General features: G+C 41.7%; 1 protein-coding gene across 7 annotated transcripts in view; it reads left to right on the top strand.

The window, feature by feature from the left end:
- LOC125883551 (sodium/potassium/calcium exchanger 2-like) overlaps positions 1–20,398 on the top strand; it is a 56,409-nt gene that overhangs the window by 20,573 nt on the left and 15,438 nt on the right. Inside the window, exons 3-6 of one of the 7 annotated variants that reach the window (XM_049567922.1) lie at positions 5,654–5,692; positions 6,644–6,752; positions 10,491–10,505; positions 17,559–17,609. In XM_049567922.1, the coding sequence (XP_049423879.1) occupies positions 5,654–5,692; positions 6,644–6,752; positions 10,491–10,505; positions 17,559–17,609 (214 nt within the window). Of the gene's footprint in view, positions 1–5,645; positions 5,693–6,643; positions 6,753–10,490; positions 10,506–17,558; positions 17,610–20,398 lie in introns of all 7 variants that reach the window. The other 6 variants (XM_049567921.1, XM_049567924.1, XM_049567923.1 and 3 more) reach the window with 6 other exon arrangements.

The following is a 20,398-nucleotide window of genomic DNA, read 5'->3' as shown; positions in this document are numbered from 1 at the left end:
CATGAACACTGAAATATTATGATTGAAGGCTACCCAAACCACAATACTCTCTAAATCACATGAAATAATTCAGATTAATTAATTGGAATTAATTAAAATGAAAAATAATGAGACGTGGGGTTTCGTCTCCTCCACCGACACAGTCACTGCCCCTGATTCCTCATAGCTAATTGAATGCCCTTTTGTCCATGATAGTAAGCTAGCTAGCCAGAGCTGTTTATATTATTTCTTGTGCATCTCGAGAAGCCTACCTGTACATTCTAAACATAAATACTGGAGTGCCATTTGAAGAATCAACTTTACAGGTATAGTTAATATTTCTTATGGTAAGATAGGAGATCTGAAATAAGATAGGACACAGCATTGAGTTTAAGAATTGCCAGCGGTGTGCACTTGAGTCACATGACTTGGACTCGAGTCAGACTTGAGTCGCAAATTTGATGCCTTTAGACCCGACAAAATAAAAAGAAGACCTGCAACTCGACTTCACTTGGACTTGAGCCTTTTGACTTGAAAATACTCAAGCCCAAAGATCAAAAAGTATGCTATTTAAAAATTGTGCCATGGATCAATTGATTTCCCTTCATTTCTTGAATCATCTTCCATTAAAACTATTCCCAACAAGCTGACACTTATGCTGCGTTCCAGGGAACCTGTAACTCGTGTTTTTACAACACTGGAACGGCAGTCAAACCCGTAACTTCCTACCCGTGAGCTCGTACCAGATCGATGTATTCCCAGTTACACTTTCTGACGTCACACAGCCCTCTAAACCAATTACCTTACTCCTCTAAACAACACTGGCAGCCCTATGGATGAGGTGTTGATGCAGGTGATACACAGTGAGAAATAGACATAAAATAACCCTAATGTTAACGCATTATTGGCAGCCGCTCTAACAGCTGGTTTCCAGTGCAAGAATAAATCAATACAATATATGTTTCCAAACACACAGATAACGTTAAATAAAAACTATAATAGCATCTGTGACCTTATGCGCAGTTTCTCCGTTTCGCTCAAATGAGCAAGGAACTGGCCCCTTTGGTGACAGAAGTGATCATAAACAAACATAAACCCCGCACGGTCCGCCATGTTGCTTTGAGAGTTTGGCGTGACTTGCCTGGAACGCTATGAAGTCGTGAGTCGTGACTTGAAGTGGTGACTTACGGGTTCAGAAACTTGCCTGGAACGCAGCATTAATCCACTTTGTTTGAACCACTCCAACAACCTCCAGTCAAGTTGCAGGAGAGAACCATGAGAAGCTAATGTTACATTTGTGAGCACCAGTTGGAAAAAAATTATACCAAAAATGATTTTGTTTGCATACAAAAACTATGTGGTGTTCAACAAAAAACAGATGACAGCATGCAAAACAACAGACGCAACAACTTCCAACTTTGTTCGTCATTTGAAGGTGCACAAAGAAAAGTCTAGGGCTAATATTAACATAGGACGCTAATCCGTAGCCAACGTTAGCTTAACAGCAGAAACGTATTAACACCAATAAAAGTTATACCAAAGTTAATTTTGTTTGTGTATAAAAACAGTGGTGGTCAACAAAACAATAAAACAAATTACAGTATGCATAACATGTGGGCTGAAAAATACAGACAGAGACGCAACAACTTATAACTTTGTTCAACATTTGAAGGTGCACAAAGAACAGTAAGTCGAAGCTAATATTAGCATAGTTAGCAAGCTAATGCAAAGCTAATGTTAGCTTAACAACTAAGTAGCTTTTAAACAAACTTATTCTAAAAAAAAAAATTACAAATTATAAGACGCTATCATGATTTTCGTAAATTTATTGTTAAAATTGCATTGCATTTAGTAAAAAGTGCATTATGACTTGTTTAAGACTCAAAATTTAAAATTCAGGATTCTGGACTTGATTTGGAACTTGTTGGTCTTTACTGTATTTGGGACCTTTTAGTCTCCACTTGGGACCCGAGTGCAAAAACTTGAAACTTACTTGCGACTTTCAAAACAACGACTTGGTCCCACCTCTTGGAATTGCTTCTGTAATAGGAAGATAGGACAAGCAGTTAGGCTATTCTTCTGTAATGAGGTCCCAGTATCTCAGATGATGATCCCTACTTTCATATGATCCACATTTAGATTTTGAAATTCAATTCCCTACAAACTGTCAGAAAACCTAGCAGTGCTGAAAAGGAAATTAAATCAAAGTCATATGGAAAGTGGCTCATAAGATTTATGAAATGTAATGCTGATTGCTGTTATCACAATTCTTTATATATCCAGGGAATATGAAGGAGTATATGAAGGATTTGAAGGATCAAGCACAGCTATGATGGATTTAATCACACTCTGCCATTTGCACACGAGAAAGTGTGTAAAAAAAAAAAGAAAAAAAAAAAAGAAGCTATTATTCTCCTGTGTAATTTGACTTGGATGTCGAAGCATAAAGGAAATGCAAATCAAACTCATCCAGAAATAGACCCCTTTTGTGCACTCAGATTGCATATGAGAAGACCTATAATCCGCTGCTGATGTTCGAAAGTCAGTCCTTCCAGCTCTGCTTTCAGCGTTCCACCAATGTGCTCAGATTCCTCCGAAAGTAACGCCCCCCCTCCGTCTTTAAGCTGTGGGCAATTTGAGTGTCAAAAGCGGAAGCGCTTTTGCATGATGTCACACTCTCCATCGATAATTCTCCGTAACATGGCGTTACATGCATGCGGCTGCAGAGGGACATTTATCTCCCTCAGCTGATCCTCTTCCAAGAATGATCCTGATGTGACATTACGTAAGAACTGGAAGGCAGAGCCACCGGTATTAGTGAACACACAAACTCCAGAGAACATACTAATCTCCCTATGTGATTATTAGTCATAATATTTAACGCTGGCTTAATGAGCGACCCACGTCGTAATCTCTATCTGGCACATTCACCTGTTCTCTCCTAGCCCTCCTGACTTTGCCTTTGAGGAGGGTGATAGGGAGTTAAATAGAATAATTATACCTCAAGTGTGCAGGGAATTACCCTGAAGATATGAAATGGGGGAAAAAATGAGGTTATAGTTGAATAGCTCTGTGCAAAATCTCAGGATTAGCTCAGCTTCTGCTTTGGCAAATGTTTAATTTCAGATCCCTCGTTTCTGTAATTTTTTTGTAGCTATACAGAGGCAAACCTAATGTATGGTAAATTATGGGCTGTTAAACAGAAACAGTGGGACACATCGGGTACTGACATTCACAGTGACTGCAGTGGTGGACTTTTGCAAAATGAGACCCATTAAAAGTTCTTTCAAGTCCAGGTGATTTTATATGATTTAGTGAGTTCATAATTTTGGCAAATAAACAAAAGATAAACAATTAAATTTTCTTTTTGAAATCTGTTGGGATGAATGCTAACACCCGTGTAAGCTTTCACCTCATGAACCGGAGTTGACACCACACTCCTCCTCCCTGCGCCAAGATCAAGAGATTTGATATTCAGTGCGGTGTGGCGTCATTTAGCATGCAAATGAATGACTGGGTTGACAAGCCCCAAGGCCGTGTCTCAAAATGTGTATGTTTGCCCTGAATTTTTAAACACTCACAAGATCAAACTGGATAATTTCTGCATTTCGTTTGGCACTGTGCACTTTATCAACACACACACACACACACACACACACACACACACACACACACACACACACACACACAGTGCCTCCACACTTCACATTTAAACATTTTGTCTGAACGCCGTGTAGGCTGCGAAACAAAGCCTTGATATGCTGAGATCTGAACAAAAGCTTTGTGTTTGTTCCTAGAAACAGAGGCCTTAAGCGACACACGCACATTTTTGGAGATGAAGTGAGCGCAGTTCAGTCAGGCAGTTGGTGAGAGGCTTTTGTTTCAAAAATAGATGTTACAGTACTGCACATGCCAGATAGGCCCGCTGAGAGTGATGGCAGAGAATTGAGTGATTGTTAAAAGTCTTTGGTTCGATCTGGCACATGCCCACTCTCAGAGGCAAAGTTATCACATTAAAACTGGCAGGACTGGACCTGCAGGACAAAGTTTTAAGAGTTTTTAGACCACTAGGGTCACAGTTAGTTAACTTAAAGTCATATTTTTTCTATTAAAGTAAAACATAATGTGTTGATTAGTGAGCTTTAGAGGTGCTTGTAGATGGATTTGGTGGCTTTGAACAGAGCCAGGCTTGCTGTTCTGTTTCTAGGGTTGTCCCCAACTAAGAATTTACATCATCAGATATGACTAGTCAGGTCTTGCCTATTGACGACTGATCATCAACATGTGTTTGTTAGGGATTATTTGCTCACTGATCCATATTCTCATTTGTAACACTGGTTTCTATTTTTCCACGCCAGACAAAAGAACTGAAACACTCAATGAAACAATTTATCATCTTGACTTGGCACAAGGACTTGTTTTACAGTGGGATATGTTCCATTCAGCTCTGCTGTTTGTAGTGGTGTGTTTTACGTGTGGTACTGTTCATTCTGAAACAGAGCAGAGGAGATTAATAGGTCGACAGACAGACTTTCTTTTAATGTCCAGACACACCAAACTGACATCAAAGAACTTGCGGCGACGAAAGCCAACTGTTGCTTCACCTCGTGACGCCTGTGTCTGTATTTGTCATTCAAAAAGGGAAACAGGAAGACGGAAAGGACAGATTTAAATTAGCCAGTTACCACATAAGCAATGTAACAATTACAGTTTCTGGTGAAGACCTCAAGGGCTAAAAAATAATCTTACCTTACATGACAAGTTTGTTTCAATCTTTCAATCACACCACACAAACTGAGGTGACAGACGCTCACTGAAGGCCCGACATTGACCAATGGCTGACCATTGGCTCGGTGTTTCAAGGCCTTTAAAGAGTCAGAAAGAGAAACATATTTAGTGCACTGCTCATGCTGCGTTCTTGTGTGAGTGCTCAGATTTATGAATGTATTCCAAAAAAGGCTAAGACCAAGGAAATCTATGTTAAATCAGACATTTAGTACCCCCATGTAGCCTGCATGGAAGAATCCTTTGTTTCATGACCCAACTTTCCTACTGGGACGATTCAATTCGGAGATTGGCGTTGAAATCAGGCTCCTCAGATCGAATCATCTAGTAGCCCTATTCGAGGTTCCCCCTGCTAGATTACAATCTCTGTGCTAAACTAAGCTAACCAGCTGCTGGCCGTAGCTTCATATTTACCATAAAAAAGACATCATGGAGGTAATTTATTGGCTGACTATATTTTTTCTGCGGCTGTAGTGAAAACAGTAGCTTCCTTTAAACCCTTTTCACCATTACTTCACTCTACTTTTACAGAGTGAGCAAGATACATCAGAAGTTCTGATAGTTCTGAAGTTGACATCCTTCACTCAGACGAGTGAAATTGAAATGATATTTTTGACTGAATTCCAAGAATATTCAAGCAGACAATGCAGTCTTGCACAGCTTGCGAGTGACACAGTAGGCATGCACAGCAGCGGGGAGGAATCTGTCCCTCAAGTCTTGTCCACTGACATCACAGTCAGTCATCACCACCCCTGTAATGTCTCTTTCGTCTTTCTCGTCCTGTCTGTGTGGTTGCGTGCGGCATGCTTCACATCAATGTCCTGTTTTCTCTTTCTCTCCCTCCCCCTCCCCCCTTTTACTTCTTCTTCTCTCTGTGTTGGATGAGAAGGCAAGTCCTGGGGCGCCGGAGGATGACGGCAAGTTGTCGGTAGGTCCTGTCTGATTGACACTCTTCCCGTCTGCTTCTGTGTTTGTCCCTGTTTCTGTGTAGACGTAGCAGTGTAACTTGTGTTTCTCCCACCATACTGTGAACAAGACATGTACACTGTTATCTGTAACCTTCAGCCTCCCTGTGTGCAGAGAGTAGCGCCGTCTGCTTTCTGAAGCCCTTTTTTTTCCAACAGTTACAGTTTGTACGCAGCATGCAAAAGACAACTGAGGAAGGAGCATGTGTTTGGAAAATGGCAGACTCTTCTAATGCTTTTATACTTCCAAAAAGCACAACAGAGTGTTGTGTTTTCATCCGGATTGCAAAGGAAGCAGATAAAAGAGAGCAGCAGAAGGAGAATCTTCAGGGTTACACCGAGAAGCCAGCGTACGTGTCTCCCTCGCCTTCCCGCTCACACCCATATGGGCCTGTGAATTAGTACCTGACACCTCCTGTGCCTACGCGTCACCTGTGGGCAGCCAAAGGCAGACGCATTCCAAACAGCTGCCGCCAGCATCGGTGCCTAATTTCCCACAGTTCTTGGGTTCAGCTGCAACTGCTGGAGTGACCTTGGCGGGGGTTGTTTTGGGAGACAGAACTCACATGCCACTTAAACTGTGAATGCCCGTCTCAACCCATAAGGCTTATATTTTTTAAGAAGCTGAGGCATTTTATGATTTTTACTGGGTTGCAGGTTCCGCTTAGGGGTTTTATGCAAAAGAGGATTAGGGAATCATATTCCAAACAGCTTGGATTAGAAATGGCTCCAGTAAAGTGCTTACAATTGATAGAATGATGTTAATATCAGCATATGTGCTTAATGACAGAAATAAGAACTAGTTGTTGGACTGAAGTAAAATATTTTTTGCTACTAGGAACCATCATAGGTAAAAAAAATTCCCATTCCAGGCAGGAGGATCTTTGATTGACACCTTGTTTGTCCTCTCACAGGCCAGGCCTCGGCTTCAGAGGGGGGGTAGCTCCGCCTCCCTGCACAACAGCTTGATGAGGAACAGCATTTTCCAGCTGATGATTCACACGTTGGACCCTTTAAGTGAAGGTAAGACAGTCAGACGAACTACACACAGAGCGCTCCGGTGATCAGTTTCTCATATCATGCAGGATGTATAGCACAGATGTTCTTTTTCCTCTCTGTAATTGTCTATTTTCAGGTTGATCTTCTCTCACACTTGTCATCATTCTTGTCTGTTTCTCTTAAAATGACCTAAATTCTGTTTCCAGATGGACGGAAATGTACAGAAACCAAAAATTCAAGACCTTTACTGGCAGAAAAGTGTTATGAGCACATAAAAGATGCTCACGCCCTGAACTTGAGCTCTCATTCTTGGCTGCAAGTAACAGCGCTGAGCATCCATATGGTGTTTTTGGCAAAGTTTTTTAATTCAGTCCACAGTCAAAATGAGAAATATTGGCTTTCATCCATACACAAGTACCCCATGTTACAGTCCCCTTCAAATACAGTGTCATCATTAACATTTAGAATGTACTTCTACTGTAGCCCCAATATGCCCAGGCTGAATTGATCCCTTTTTAAAAATAGTCTGCACAAGACATGGCGAGCTTGGTGCTGTGTCAGAGCCCAGCTGAGGTGGAAGATCATTTTCCTTTAATCCAAGATCAAGGCCTATTAGCTTAGCTAAAGGAAATGTAAAACGGCAGTGTCAGTGCTCGACGCAGTGGATGAATATGTTAATACGCTGGGGGAGGTGCGGTGTCATCCCATTCTCAACGCACCACGAGGAGACGAAGGCAAAGGAAAAAGATCACATTAACGGGAGCAAACATGCAACACGGTTTTGAAGAATTTAGTCATTAGAGTGTCTTCTTTTTTTAGCTTTAGCGAAAGGTCTTTGAATTAGAAGCAGTATCTCATGACGTGATGAGTCCTAATCCTTAAAAAACGAATATTAATGTTGAATGCTAATGCCTGTTTACTGTATGATGTGAGTGTTATTCCCAGTTCCCTTTAGTTTTCATAGAAATATATCTACAGTGTATGTAGTTTGATTAAAAGCATCAGCGTCAGTGTTGTCACAGGAAAAAGAATACCACATAGAACAAGGCCAAAGAGCCATTTGTAAGCATAAAGCAATGATCAGACTAAATACATTAGCAGACGTCTGCTCTGTAGTGAGGAGGCATTTCAGCTTTCTCCGAAAATGACTTTACATTCCTTGAAAGCCAAGCCCAGAATGATTCAGCTCAGGAAAGATTAATAAGCTGTGCCAAGACGGGCCTTAAAGTGCCCATTAACATGCATCAACTCGTTGTTGTACACTGAATCCAAGGCGTCCCGTTTCTGAGTGTATTCATCTTTCCATCTCAGTGATTAAAATGTAAATCACAGCCTGCTGAGGGAATGGAAGTCTGTATGGCCAATTTTATATGTTCAAGAGTGGGTCATTTATCATGTGGTCTTTTAAGGTGCATCTAACATGCACGGATGATACTAGACTGAAATATTTACTGCTTGTTTGGTATGAAGATAAATAGACTGGATTGTACATGAATGTTTGTGTTTGTGTCTAAATCACTAAAAAGCATCTAAAAGCGATGTCAAAATTAATTTACTTTGTGTTTATGAATATGTTGTTTCTTTAAAGTGTATTTTAAAATGCTCTAAAGTCACACTGTGCTTCAGAATGAACGCAGCAGAAATGTGAGGATGTTACACCAGATTTGACTGATGAGTCTTTTGGCAAATTACCGACTGGAAATGAATGCACTGAAACAACAACTACAGTGTGACATGACACGAGGTTTGAATAAATTACTGAAGAGAACAAAAGCAACACTTTGGGCTTCAGTATAATCTGAACGTGTAATTTTCCACGTAGCTTGTTGGACGTTTTCACACATCCAGCAAACATATATTACAATGATACTGGCCTCAAGTGCATTATAGAATGCACTCATCACATGCCTCCTTCATTTGATACCTTAAGTCACGTCATTGATCCATAACCGTAATAAAGGTCGGGATAAGTGACCGTGCTCTATGTACATTTACTGATATCATTAATGCAAAGGAGCATTTTGTTGGTGAGCTAGCAGCGTGAAGAGAGACGAACAGGTGCATCCATCAAAGGCGGAGGCTGTGCTGCTTGTCCTTGCGTGCTCTTAGTGCTTTAAGTGAAGCTCAGCGGGGCCAGGGGGGGCTGGCAGGACTCGGTCCATACATTTTTTATAGACATCTCTCAAAATAAAGTCGCCTGCGCTTCCGAGCCGAAGGAAAGTCTGAGGTTGTTTTGCCAGTGCTGGGAACTGGTTAAGTTAAGAATGGGGATAGTTTGAGGGGTGTGTGTGTGCGTGAGTGTGTGTTTGTGTGTGTATGTTTGTGTCTATAGGGTTTTTCCTGGTTAAAATACTCTTCACTCCTTTATTACTCCTTTCCTCCTACAGTTTTTGATCTGTATTGTGGCTGACCAAATAAATTTAATTGAGAGTATTATCCTGCTACATTGTATTTTTACTGTCACTGCTGGCAGTGATACATTTAATGCAACACATGGAGGTATAATATCTGTAAACACGGCCAGATTTTGGTTAGGCAACACAATTTTAAATGTTTAATGCAGGAAAAACCTTGGTTAATGTTTGTGTGTCTGTCATTGTGTCGTTGGCCATGCATGTGTATCTCTCTTTAAGAAATAGACATTTTGGGAAACACGCTCATTCGCTGTCTTTCCGAGAGTTAGATAATAAGGTTGATACCACTCTGATATTTACTCTCAGCCAGGTGGTGGTTTGCTTAGCTTAGCATAAAGACTGGAATCAGGGGGACACAGCTCGCTTTAATTTGGGAAAATGCTCCCCTAAAGGTAGCCCATTAACTCCTAAAACGGTGTGAAGATGGAAGTTGTCTTTATGCTAAGCTAAGCTTATTGTGGTTTTACTGGGAGACAGGAGTCTACCACAACTTCCTTTTCATACTTTGTTTTTTGTATGGACTAAACAAGCAAAATATTGTTAATGACTTTAAAGGTGGTAGTGGATTTTCTTCCCTGTGGACAGAACCAGCCTAGCTGTTTGCCCCTGCATCCAGTCTTTGTGCTAAGCTAAGCTAAGCTAAGCTAAGCTAAGCTAAGTTCTCCCTGGCCCGGCCCCCATTTTTATTGTACACACTATAGACTGTTTAATAAAATAAACGACATGACAGTTCCCCAAAAGTTAAGCCAAAACATCTTGGTCGCCCCCTGTTGGCTGGCTGTATAATAGGTCATAAACCCCTTCCCCTCCATGTTAGCAGATGGGACATTGGCCAAACTAAAAAATCAAAATACATTGTCATTGAAAGTAGTTCTTATCACGCTGATGGTTAGTCAAATTTCATTTTTCTGATAAGTTTGACATCATGATTGACAGCTTTGTGTGCCAATCGAGTGCACGCAATTAACACCGCTGCTCTCAACTGGTCAGATGGTGGAAACTGGCTCCCACTAATGTCACCAGCACAAGATGGCAGCAGCTGTGTCCAGGATATTAGGGCTTCATTTTTGAAAAGTGGGAGGAAGTGGAGATGTGTTGTCCGTAGAGTCACTGGGACAGACACGAGAGTGGTATCAGTCTTCTCATGTAACTCTCAGCAATGAAGCAAAAAAGCATATTTCCCAAAGTATCAAATTACTTTAAGCTCCATTTTTTTTTCAGTATTAACTCTTACCTTGGAATAATACCTATCAATGATTCAATGTGCGCTATCAAACTAAATATCACCTGGATTTATCTTGTCTCTGTTTCTGTCTTCCTATCTCTCTTTCTTTTACTGTCCCCTCAGAATTTGCTGACTCTGGTGAGTTACTACTCTAATTTCCGTATCCTCCTCCCACCCTCAAAAAAATCTGTTTGTTCTCATTTCAACAGCCTGGAGGAAACTCTCTTGCCCAGCGTGTCCCCTATGTATACATTTCCCCCAGCGCCGCTGTGCTGTATGTCAATTCTGTACTGTCCATCCCTGCAGACTCTCTCCTTCAAATATCTCATTCTCTTCTGTGGATGTATTCTCCCTGGAAACCCTTTGTGACCATTTCTGCATTGTTTTCCCCATTTCCCCCAATCCTCTCTCTCCTCTTATGAACTTTAGCTCTAACTTTGCATTGTTGCTCTCTGTGAGACAGGCGGAGGCCCAAAGGGTTTTGGTTCCCCCTGTCCGTGTTGTCCTCCAACTCCAACTTGTGGGGGTCTTTTATCCTGCAGACATTTAGACATGCCAGTGGTGAAGGAAGAAGAATGAGATTCATGTCCTGGGTCTCTCAACTTGGCAACGTTGTGCTTAGTTTGTGAATTTGTGTGGCAGATGGAGAAAAGTTGTCAGCTGTTTTCGTAGTCCTCTTCACATGCCTTTCATCAGGATCTGAGTCAATAAGAGTTGGACAGAGCAATTAATTACAGTGGACTCAGATTTGTTCCCCTCTTTTATAATTAGCTGCTCCCACCAAACTGTTATTGATTTAAGTATTCACATGCTCCTTAAGAGATACAGTAGATTATTCAGCATCCAAATGAGGTCCAAGAACAACAGTTTTCTTGTTAGCGTCATCGCTAATGTCCTTCAGTTTAATAACAGACCTTTAATCCTGCTTGTTTTTCATCAGAGAGAACATTGTAATAGTCTGGTACAGTTAGTTCCCGGCACAAGTGCCCACATCTCTTTTTTCCATCAGCGTGGAGCTACAAACAATATCACTTAGGAGTGGCATCAAATATTGAACTACAAAGAGAGATGGGGAGGGAGAAGGGCAGAGTGGGGGAGGCTTGTTTCAGCCATCCGCCGAGGGCTCCGCCAGTAGAGTGAGAGCCACTCTGCCCGCGGAGCCCTCGGCGGATGGCTGAAACAAGCCTCCCAAAACAGCACTCAGAATTCAGGCTGTGTGCATGCCTTTGGCTCAGGCGCCTCAATAAGATTTATCACCCTGAGACGTGAACTCTGGCGGTGGTGAGTCTGTGCATACCCATAGCCCAGGTTGACCTCAGTATGGAAGACGATGGGTGCTTGTATATGACCTCAGACCATACAGCAGTGGTTAGGGATGCGCCAATCAGTATTGGTGAGATTAGGTATTCACCTTGTTGACTGTCATCCATCCATCGGCAAATAAGACTACATTCACCGGTGGCAGTGGTCGATGTTTTTCCGTTGTGTCACACTCGAGACTAACAGTGTCACATTTTCCCAGGTATAGTAGAAAACGTCTTTGGGACAAACAGAGATTTTTCCCAGGATGCCAGGATGATGTAGTAAACTCATTATTGACGCATATGGGGACACTCCCTATTGTTTCTCCGATAATGCTGCATTGTGAACAACAAATTCATGTTGAGATCGGCAGGAGGGGAGCTGGTTAACGTTACCTATTAGCAGCAAGTGGTCCGAACTACCGGCTAACGGAGGTCACATTGAGTTACGGTACGATGCATTCAAGCTCTTTTCAGTATTGGGCGAAGGAAAATTAAAGCGTTATCATAATGTGTTCAAATTAGAGCTTAGATTGGGCCCAAAAAATCCAGCCTGACCCCACCCGAGCCTGTGCATGTTCTGTCCGAGCCCAGCCCGTCCCTTTAACTATCATTATGAGCCAGAGCCCAGTTTAAACCCGACTTTTTTTTTAAGGATACGAACGTGGATATTGAAGGCTGACTCTCGTCTTTCTTTCCATGGCAGGCCTTCGTCATGTGCCTCGTAAGTGTCGAGGTCCCCGTCTTCTTGCTGTCATATACCAGCATTGTGCTGCAATTGGTACACTCAACGAAGCTGACACACGTTGTCACCGTCGACAACTCACATGTGCGTGGCCAGTGGCGCCGTCAAGGTGTGATAAGTCGTTGGTTTCATAGCCTAGGTCTATTATGAGGAGCCTTGCATAAATACAGTTTGTTTGAAGGAGAAAGAAAAGGCTTTTAAAGCAGTTTCTTTTTAAAAAGGTGTGTTTTATATGAAATGTTACATTAAAGGATTAATAAATTTGTGGGATTGCATTAGTGCACATTCAAAGGTAGTGTAATGAAAGGCTGAATGAGTTTTAAAAAGAAAATTATAATGAAGATTTTGTTGTTTCCCAGGCACAGAAGGGGAAATAAATAAAGAGAAAAACAAAGTAACATTGGTATCAGTGTATCCATAGTAGTAGTACACGTTTGGACTGCATAGATTTTTAACAATAATCGACTCGACCTAGGATTAATTATTCACCTTGTTGTTTATTTTAAATATCTGACAGCCCCCCCTGTCTACATAAAATGAACTGCTGATAATAAAGTTCAGTACGCCGCTATAAATATGGCGGCACAGACCAGTGATCTCATCAGATGCTTTCCTGCAGCTCATTATCTCACCGACTGGAAAGATCACTCACAATGCATCTTTGTTGATGCTGGGCCAATTTTATTGAGCAGACTCCGTACCAAGGACCTCCACGGGCTGGGCATCGAGAGGACAAGGTCATTTGGGTAAACCATGATACACCCGTGTTGGCAGACAGTACACTTATTGAGTAAACTGGTGAGGCAAATGAGGATGCGGCCAGCTGTTTCATTGGAAGTTTCTGATGGCAGGCACGGAAGGAAATGAGCTCAAGGGCAGCAAATGAGCTTTATGTGTGTATTTAATTTTGCGAGGACATAATTTATACCCTAAAAGGACGAAATGAATTAAGCAAACAAGGAAACAATAAAGGATATCAAAATAACTTTAGGGTCTGATTGTTCTACGCTATGACTTTACATTATTGTCACAGCCATTTAGTGCGAGAGGTGAATCCATTCATCCTGCCCCATACTGCTGCTGCCCCCCCGCCAGCAGCCTTTGTGGTGACCCAGCCCCATTGATCACATGGTTCAATAATGCACTCACTGTCACTGACCTCCCACCCAATGTGCAATGGAAATATATTTTCCATTTATACAGATATAAAATATTGACGTTGTGCTGTAGCTTTTTAATAATTTCTTTCATGGTTACACTGCTCCTAAAACATTTTAAGCATCTTTAAAATGTAATGAATAATATACTGTATTTGCGCTATAACAAGATTATTATTAGTGAAATATTCATAACATAATTTAAGGAGCTGGGAAGTCCCAATAGGGCGGATGAGAGGATTGGTGGATGGGTCCACCAAACACCGGACTTTCACCTGGGAGCCTGGTGTTTGCTTCCCGTATGAATGTTGAGCCGAACCATGGTGTTTTTTTCTAAACCTAACCATGGACGTTTGTTGCACAAGGAGATAAACGTAAATATGAGATGCTTTATTTTGTGTATTTTGAAAACTTGTTCAAAGTATGCATCGAACAAGCACAAACTGTACATTTCCTGTGAAACTGACTGTAATTTTTGAATTAACAAAATGCTTTAACAACCGTAAACTGATACAGTGCCCCAAAATGCCAACAGTGGATGAATCCAGGGTACCTAGTGTGTCTTATGTAGACGTGAAAATCCACTGACCAAGTGGCGATATGTGAGGAGTTGGGAATGAAAACATGCTAGGGTGTGTCAGGTCCTCCACCAGAAAATTTTGAGCTTCAAAAACTTAATTTCCTGCATCTTCGTGAATCAATTTATAGTGTGAATGTCTAATTTTGACAAATTAAAAGTCCTCTGCTACCATCATGTTTTTATTGAGGAAAACAAATGCATGTTCTAAATATTGAAGGGGATGTGCCCCCTGTACCCACCCCAGAATTCTGCACCTACGTTAATAAATATTCTGTATATTTCTTAAAGGAATAGTTTAGCATTTCGAGAAATGGGAAAGGTATTGATCTTCTCATCTACAAAGTAGTGTGTTTCTCAAAAACGATTGTGCAGAGGCACCACACTTTATCCAGTAAATACGGCCTTTGAAAACATGTCCCCTAAATTTTCTTTTGATAGATAATCGTACTACCAGTATGTTATGTAACTGTGACTAGCCGACCAGCACCTATCAACCCATTATCCCTCAACACACACACACACACACACACACACACACACACACACACACACATACACGTAACACCCCCTCCTGCGCCCTCTGAGCTCACCCTGCGCCGGGTGGGTGAAAGAATCAATGTTAAAAGCCTTTTTGCTTCAGCACAGGCTGTGAATTTCCCTGACACCCCAACCCCCAGCAGACAGAGCGGGCACACACACACACACACACACACACACACACACACACTTCTAGCACACAGCTCACCAGAGGTTTAGAGGTCACACCGCAAGGACAAGAGGGCCCCTGGTAAACAACAACAAGCCTCCCTCTCTGTCTCTCTGGCTGCAGAGAGCAAACAGGCGAGCGTGCGGGCCGGGCGGCGATTGTGTCGTGCGTTAATTGCCCTCAGAGGCCGGCCTTACAGTGATGGTGCACTTCAAACCCAAATCGCCTAATCACATGGGATTGAGGCACTTGTCTGGGAGTGCAGCAGATGAGCAAGACACTCTGCAACAGGATGTGTTTTCATCTCATTAGACTGTGTTTTCAGGGCTGCCAAATCTCGCATTTGGTATGTGATTCACACCATAATCACTCACACGCGAGTGGAGTGGTCGCCCACTGTTGGGCAGAGTTGTATATTAGTGTGAGTGTATGTGGGTGTGGGCATACTGTACTTTTCACCCTCTACATGCACAAAACTTGTACGAAACTAGAAATCTGTGCCTGTGAAGAGAGTTGATGGGTCAGTTTACCCAAATAACAAAACATATTTAATTGTCTTAACCTTTTTATAACCAGGAAGTCTCTCTTTTTCCAAGAGAGGTCTGCACAGTGTATTAGAACAGGCATTTCTCAGCAGTTGCGGGAGGCTCTACAGAGGCACATGTCTGCATTATTTGACTGCAAGGTGGATAATGAGGTCATTATATGACGGCTTTTGATCGAGTTCTGCATCGATGCTGATGACAGGAAGACCACCAGATGTTCCTGTCTTATTGTTGTGCGCAGGTATGTTTTAATGAGCTAAAGTTTCAAAAAAATGTGCTCAGCAGAGGATAATTGACGATATTAATAACTTCAATATTAACCTATACGCATGAGTGTAGCGCTTGGTGATCTCACGCTGCGGCTGCACCATGTTCACTGAAACTATCGGCAGTGCAGCTCAAACCGTGTTGCATCTGAGAGGGCCCTAATGGGAGGAGTTAATGCAGTATGTATAATCAAGATTGATGACGATCATGTCGGGCTGTTTTGGTGTGCCCTACGCACAGCCCCTGCTGCACGTGCCTTTCGTGGCAGCACTGAATTATTCCTGGAAAATACAGTTTGCCAAGTTCGGATCAGCCTCTTGGTACTCCATCACCATGACGATCTGGTCTAATAGAGGCTTGAAATAGGAGAAAGTAGGTAGATCGGACATTTCCAAGAGTTGCTTAGCACCAAAGATGCATAATGATGATGAGACTGGAGATGGCGTCTATTCAGTTCATTGAAAATGGTTGCCTGGCGCATATGCCAAGAAAAGTTTCTAGCTTTTGGGTATACTTCAAGGAGGTGCCATATCCAATCATATCAGTGGGGTACAACACAAGGGTTAGGGTTCCATGCATCAAAAATTGAGAATATTAAGATTCATAATTGGCTTTGTTTGCTGTTCAAGGTGTCCTGTCTACTGTTTTACAGACATGTCTTTAACAGTCGTAGTCTATGGGGAAAGTGTTTTTTGGGTCCTAGGGGATTTATTGGCTAAATACCGCGAGTGGCCACTGGGAAGAATCGTAAGTGAGGCTGAGCTGCTTTCCTGGAGGCCTGTTCAGCATATATAATTTGTAGTGGTGACCTCATGAGTCAACTTTCAAAATAAATATTAAGTAACTACCGAAGATAAGTTAGAATATTGTATCATGTTTCTAATGGTATCAAGCCATGAAGATAGCTTTGGATTTGGCCCAAGCAGTGAGTCGCCATTGCGCACACAGAACATACCATCAACCATTTTTATAGGGACTTTTCCTGTACCGATGTTCTGTATCTAGCTGTGTATTTCTTCACAAAAAATACTGTAGGTTTATTTTGCCATAGACATCAGTGCATCACAACAGTATTTTAAATCATATTTGTAGCAGCTCTACTAGCATCTGGAGGAGAAAACTGGACAGAACACTGCTGGAAAATGAAATCCTTAGGCGACTTTCCAAGCCAAAGTGCGGGGGAGGGGCGGGTGGGGGGTGGGGTGGAGTGGGGGTGGGGGGGGGGTGGGGGGGTGGTCAGGTGTCTTCTGTCCTGCTGCTTCACGTTCAGCTGTTGCTGCAGGTTTGAATTCCCGGCTAATTCATCATGCAGATGTGCTGACCGTCTATTTACTGTGGCAAGAAGAACTGCTACAGTAAGGGAATCAAATTAATTGTTCAGGTTTCATTGTGGAAATAAAATGCCGAATCATCAAGCCTTTGAATAAGCTTGCGTGCAGAGGAGAGGAGGACTCATCTTTTTGTTGCATGTTGACCCAGTAAATTCTCTTTCTGGCTTTCCCGTTCTGTTTGTTTTTAAATATATCATTGTATGAACCTCTTATTTTTTTTCTAGTATACCGACAGCCCCTCTCCCCTCCCCCTGTTCTGGCAAGTCTTCTCTAATAGCCGTCTAACCTGTGCCATTGGCAGGCTCTTTATCAGACTGGGTTACTGTAATAATATAATGTATTTTATTTGTAATTCAAGCCTTATCGCTCTGTTTTGCACTTATGCAGCGATGACTCTGAGAGACTTTGTCTTTCTGTATGTCACTCCTTGTGCCCGTGTGAGTGTCTGTACAGTATGTGATGTAGAACCAGCGGACCTGTGTTGTTCTGTCATGTTCAATCTTTTCCTTTTCTCTGTGTGTTCGTTGCCTTACCCTTGTCTTTTGCTGTGATGTTGTAGAGCTTGGGACTTATGGGAAACTAAAATATTATCACTCAATGACTGAGGAAGGTAAGCCTGAAAGTTTTCACTTGATTCTTTGAGTCAGCTTCTGTCATCCCTCTTGGTTTTTCTCCATTTCAATCATATATCAGCGCTTCCAACCCCATTTTTTTTTTGTTTGTTTATTCGTTTGCTTGCGACATACATTTTGTACAATTTTGGTTTTTATGTTTGACAACCTCTCTGAGATTTCACTGACATAAGTGCAAATCATGGTAGCCATGCCATTTTTAAAAATTTACTTTTTATTCTCATTTTTATTTTGGCTTTTTTTTCTGTATTTCTGCCCAAAGAATATGTACATATTGTGTGTTACTCTGTGTAGTGCTTCTATGGACTTTTATTCTATTTATTAACAAGATATATGAAAGAAACTGAGAAAATTGCAGTCATGTGTTGGTTGTGTTTGATTCTGTGAGAAAGCCACTGCTTCTTCTTTGGATTCTTAGTCAGAATTGAGAACATATTAAGACGGGTAAAACCACACACAAATGCACAGCATACCATCCCCTGCGAACACAAAGCACAAGGTTTTCTTTTTTCTCTTTATCTTCTTTTTTTTTTTTTCCTTCGGCCCTGTTACCCATCTGCATCGCTGAGAAATACATCATCCATGCCTCAGCGCTCACTTGGAGGTTCCACTTGCACCAGCAGCGGGTGCACACATGTAAGACGTACGTTGCTGAATTTGGCAAACTGGAGTGACTCATCCACCCAGTGGTTGCATAACAGGCAGAGCTGACAGGGAAAATGACGACGGTTAGGGAAGGGCTGGACTTGGTTATTCTTAAAGACTCTGCAATAGCTTCATTGTGCAAATTGGAACTGTCATGTTTCTTTTATGTTTGCCCTCAGAGCTTAAAGCATTGTGAAATTTCAAATCGTACCCAAAGGCAAAACATAGTAACATATTTTTGTCATTAGTTTAATAATAAAGATGCAATAGCAATGTATCATCTCTGTGGAAAGAGGTTTTTATATTTGGAGCAACTAGAATACAATATAAAGCAAAAGATAGTGAATAAGACGCAGCTAGCCTTTGCTAAAGCTACAAGTAAATTAACTTGATTTTTCCTAGCTGTTGTCTGTAAATGAAAAATATCCATTGTGATGAACTCTGTTAGTTACTCTTAGTTATTCCACATAACTACCTAAATGAGGCAGTAGCTAGATCCAGGCATGATGGAGAAAAATATTTCAGCTAAACTCCTGCTAAAGCTAACTAGCTTAGCAGATCTCAGCATTGGACTAGTGGTATTCACGCAATCTGAAAATACATATTGAAATACATATCTAAATGCATAAATTATTAGTTTATTCTTTAGCTGATTTTAGTGTAAATATCAAAGATATACTTTGCCAACTTTCAACCAGGTCTGTGTCGTCAAGGTGGGGCACAGATAAATGGTGTTAAGGTACCACCTGTGCCGCCAGCACCCAGAGCTCCTGGCCCATCCACCAGCTAAAATCAGCCAAACGATGCCAGCATTGTAGTATTCAAGACCAGTCTTGGTGTCAAGTCCAATCTCGAGACCAGTTTTTGGAGGTCTCGGCCTCATCTCGGACTCAACCGCATTTTTGCTCGGTATTTCCTTGGTCTCGGACAAAGAGGACCCAGGATTTTATTTCAAGACCTGTCGAGACCATGTGTGGGGATATTGCAAAAAAAAAAGAGCTTTGACTAAAAATAGTTAAATTGATTTTAGCTCCTTAGTGTTTGTATGTGTTTGCTTATAAATTCTCACACATGAAAATCACCTCTTCGAAGTCTTTTGATCATTTCTTGTGGTACACTTCTTTGTACGCACATACAGTATGGCAATGGAAGAGGTGAATGAAGAGAAATTGAGGAGTGCCTATGATTTCCATGTTCCACATTATATCATAAGTGTGTCATGCAGTGTGGAACTCACATCGGTCTGGGCCCGGTCTTGACTTCGTCTTAACACTTTAAAATCTTGGTCTTGTCTCAGTTTCGATACACCCTAACCTTTGTCATGACTTGGTCTCAGTTTAGGTGGTCTTGCGTACAACACTGAATGGCACGAAACGTTTCATTGATGACGCAAAATGACACATAAAACATCATGCAACAAGGGCAGGGAGCTGAGAAGGAAGCTGAGATTTGTGGAGTTTTGCATTTACCCAAAAGCAGAGTGCAGTATCTGTATTTAGATACTATGGGTTTTATGCCAATTATTTTGTCATTCAAATAAAAAGCATTAAAATTTTTTATCTGTTATGCAGTTTGCAGGTCAGCCTTACAACTTTGAATCCTCTCCGCTTCCCTGCTTCTATGGTAACTGCTCTCTGCCTGTATAGGTCTCTGAGGAAATATTTTTGGAACTAGTGCTGAAACCTGTGTGTTTTTCTTCAACATTCCTTTCCCATCAAATTATTAATGGCAACAATTTCCATTTGAAATTCTTCAAAAAGCCCAACCCTGCTGCTTGTATAATCAAGCAGAGACAATGATCTACCACCCACATTTGTGCAAACAAACACACACGAATGCAAACTGCCAAACACAACCCACTGACAGTGTCAGCCTAAGGTGAGTGATGTCAAGGCAGTGGAATGTGTGATGCCGTCTCGTGAAAATGTCCAGTACATGTGTGTGTTTGTGCGCATGTGTGTGTGTCTGAACGTGAGAGAGAGAGAGAGAGAGAGAGAGAGAGAGAGAGAGAGAGAGAGAGAGAGAGAGAGGTGGGGAGGGGCTGTGTGTTGCTAACGATGAAAAGGCAGAGTAAAAGAGGGAAGGTGTTTGAAAAAGACAGATGAGTGAGAAAAATGGGAGC

The sequence above is a fragment of the Epinephelus fuscoguttatus genome, linkage group LG23 (genome assembly GCF_011397635.1).
Source record: "Epinephelus fuscoguttatus linkage group LG23, E.fuscoguttatus.final_Chr_v1".
In the NCBI taxonomy this organism is placed as follows: domain Eukaryota; kingdom Metazoa; phylum Chordata; class Actinopteri; order Perciformes; family Serranidae; genus Epinephelus; species Epinephelus fuscoguttatus.
Note: the sequence above shows the minus strand (reverse complement) of the source record. Positions and strands in the feature narration are given on the sequence as shown.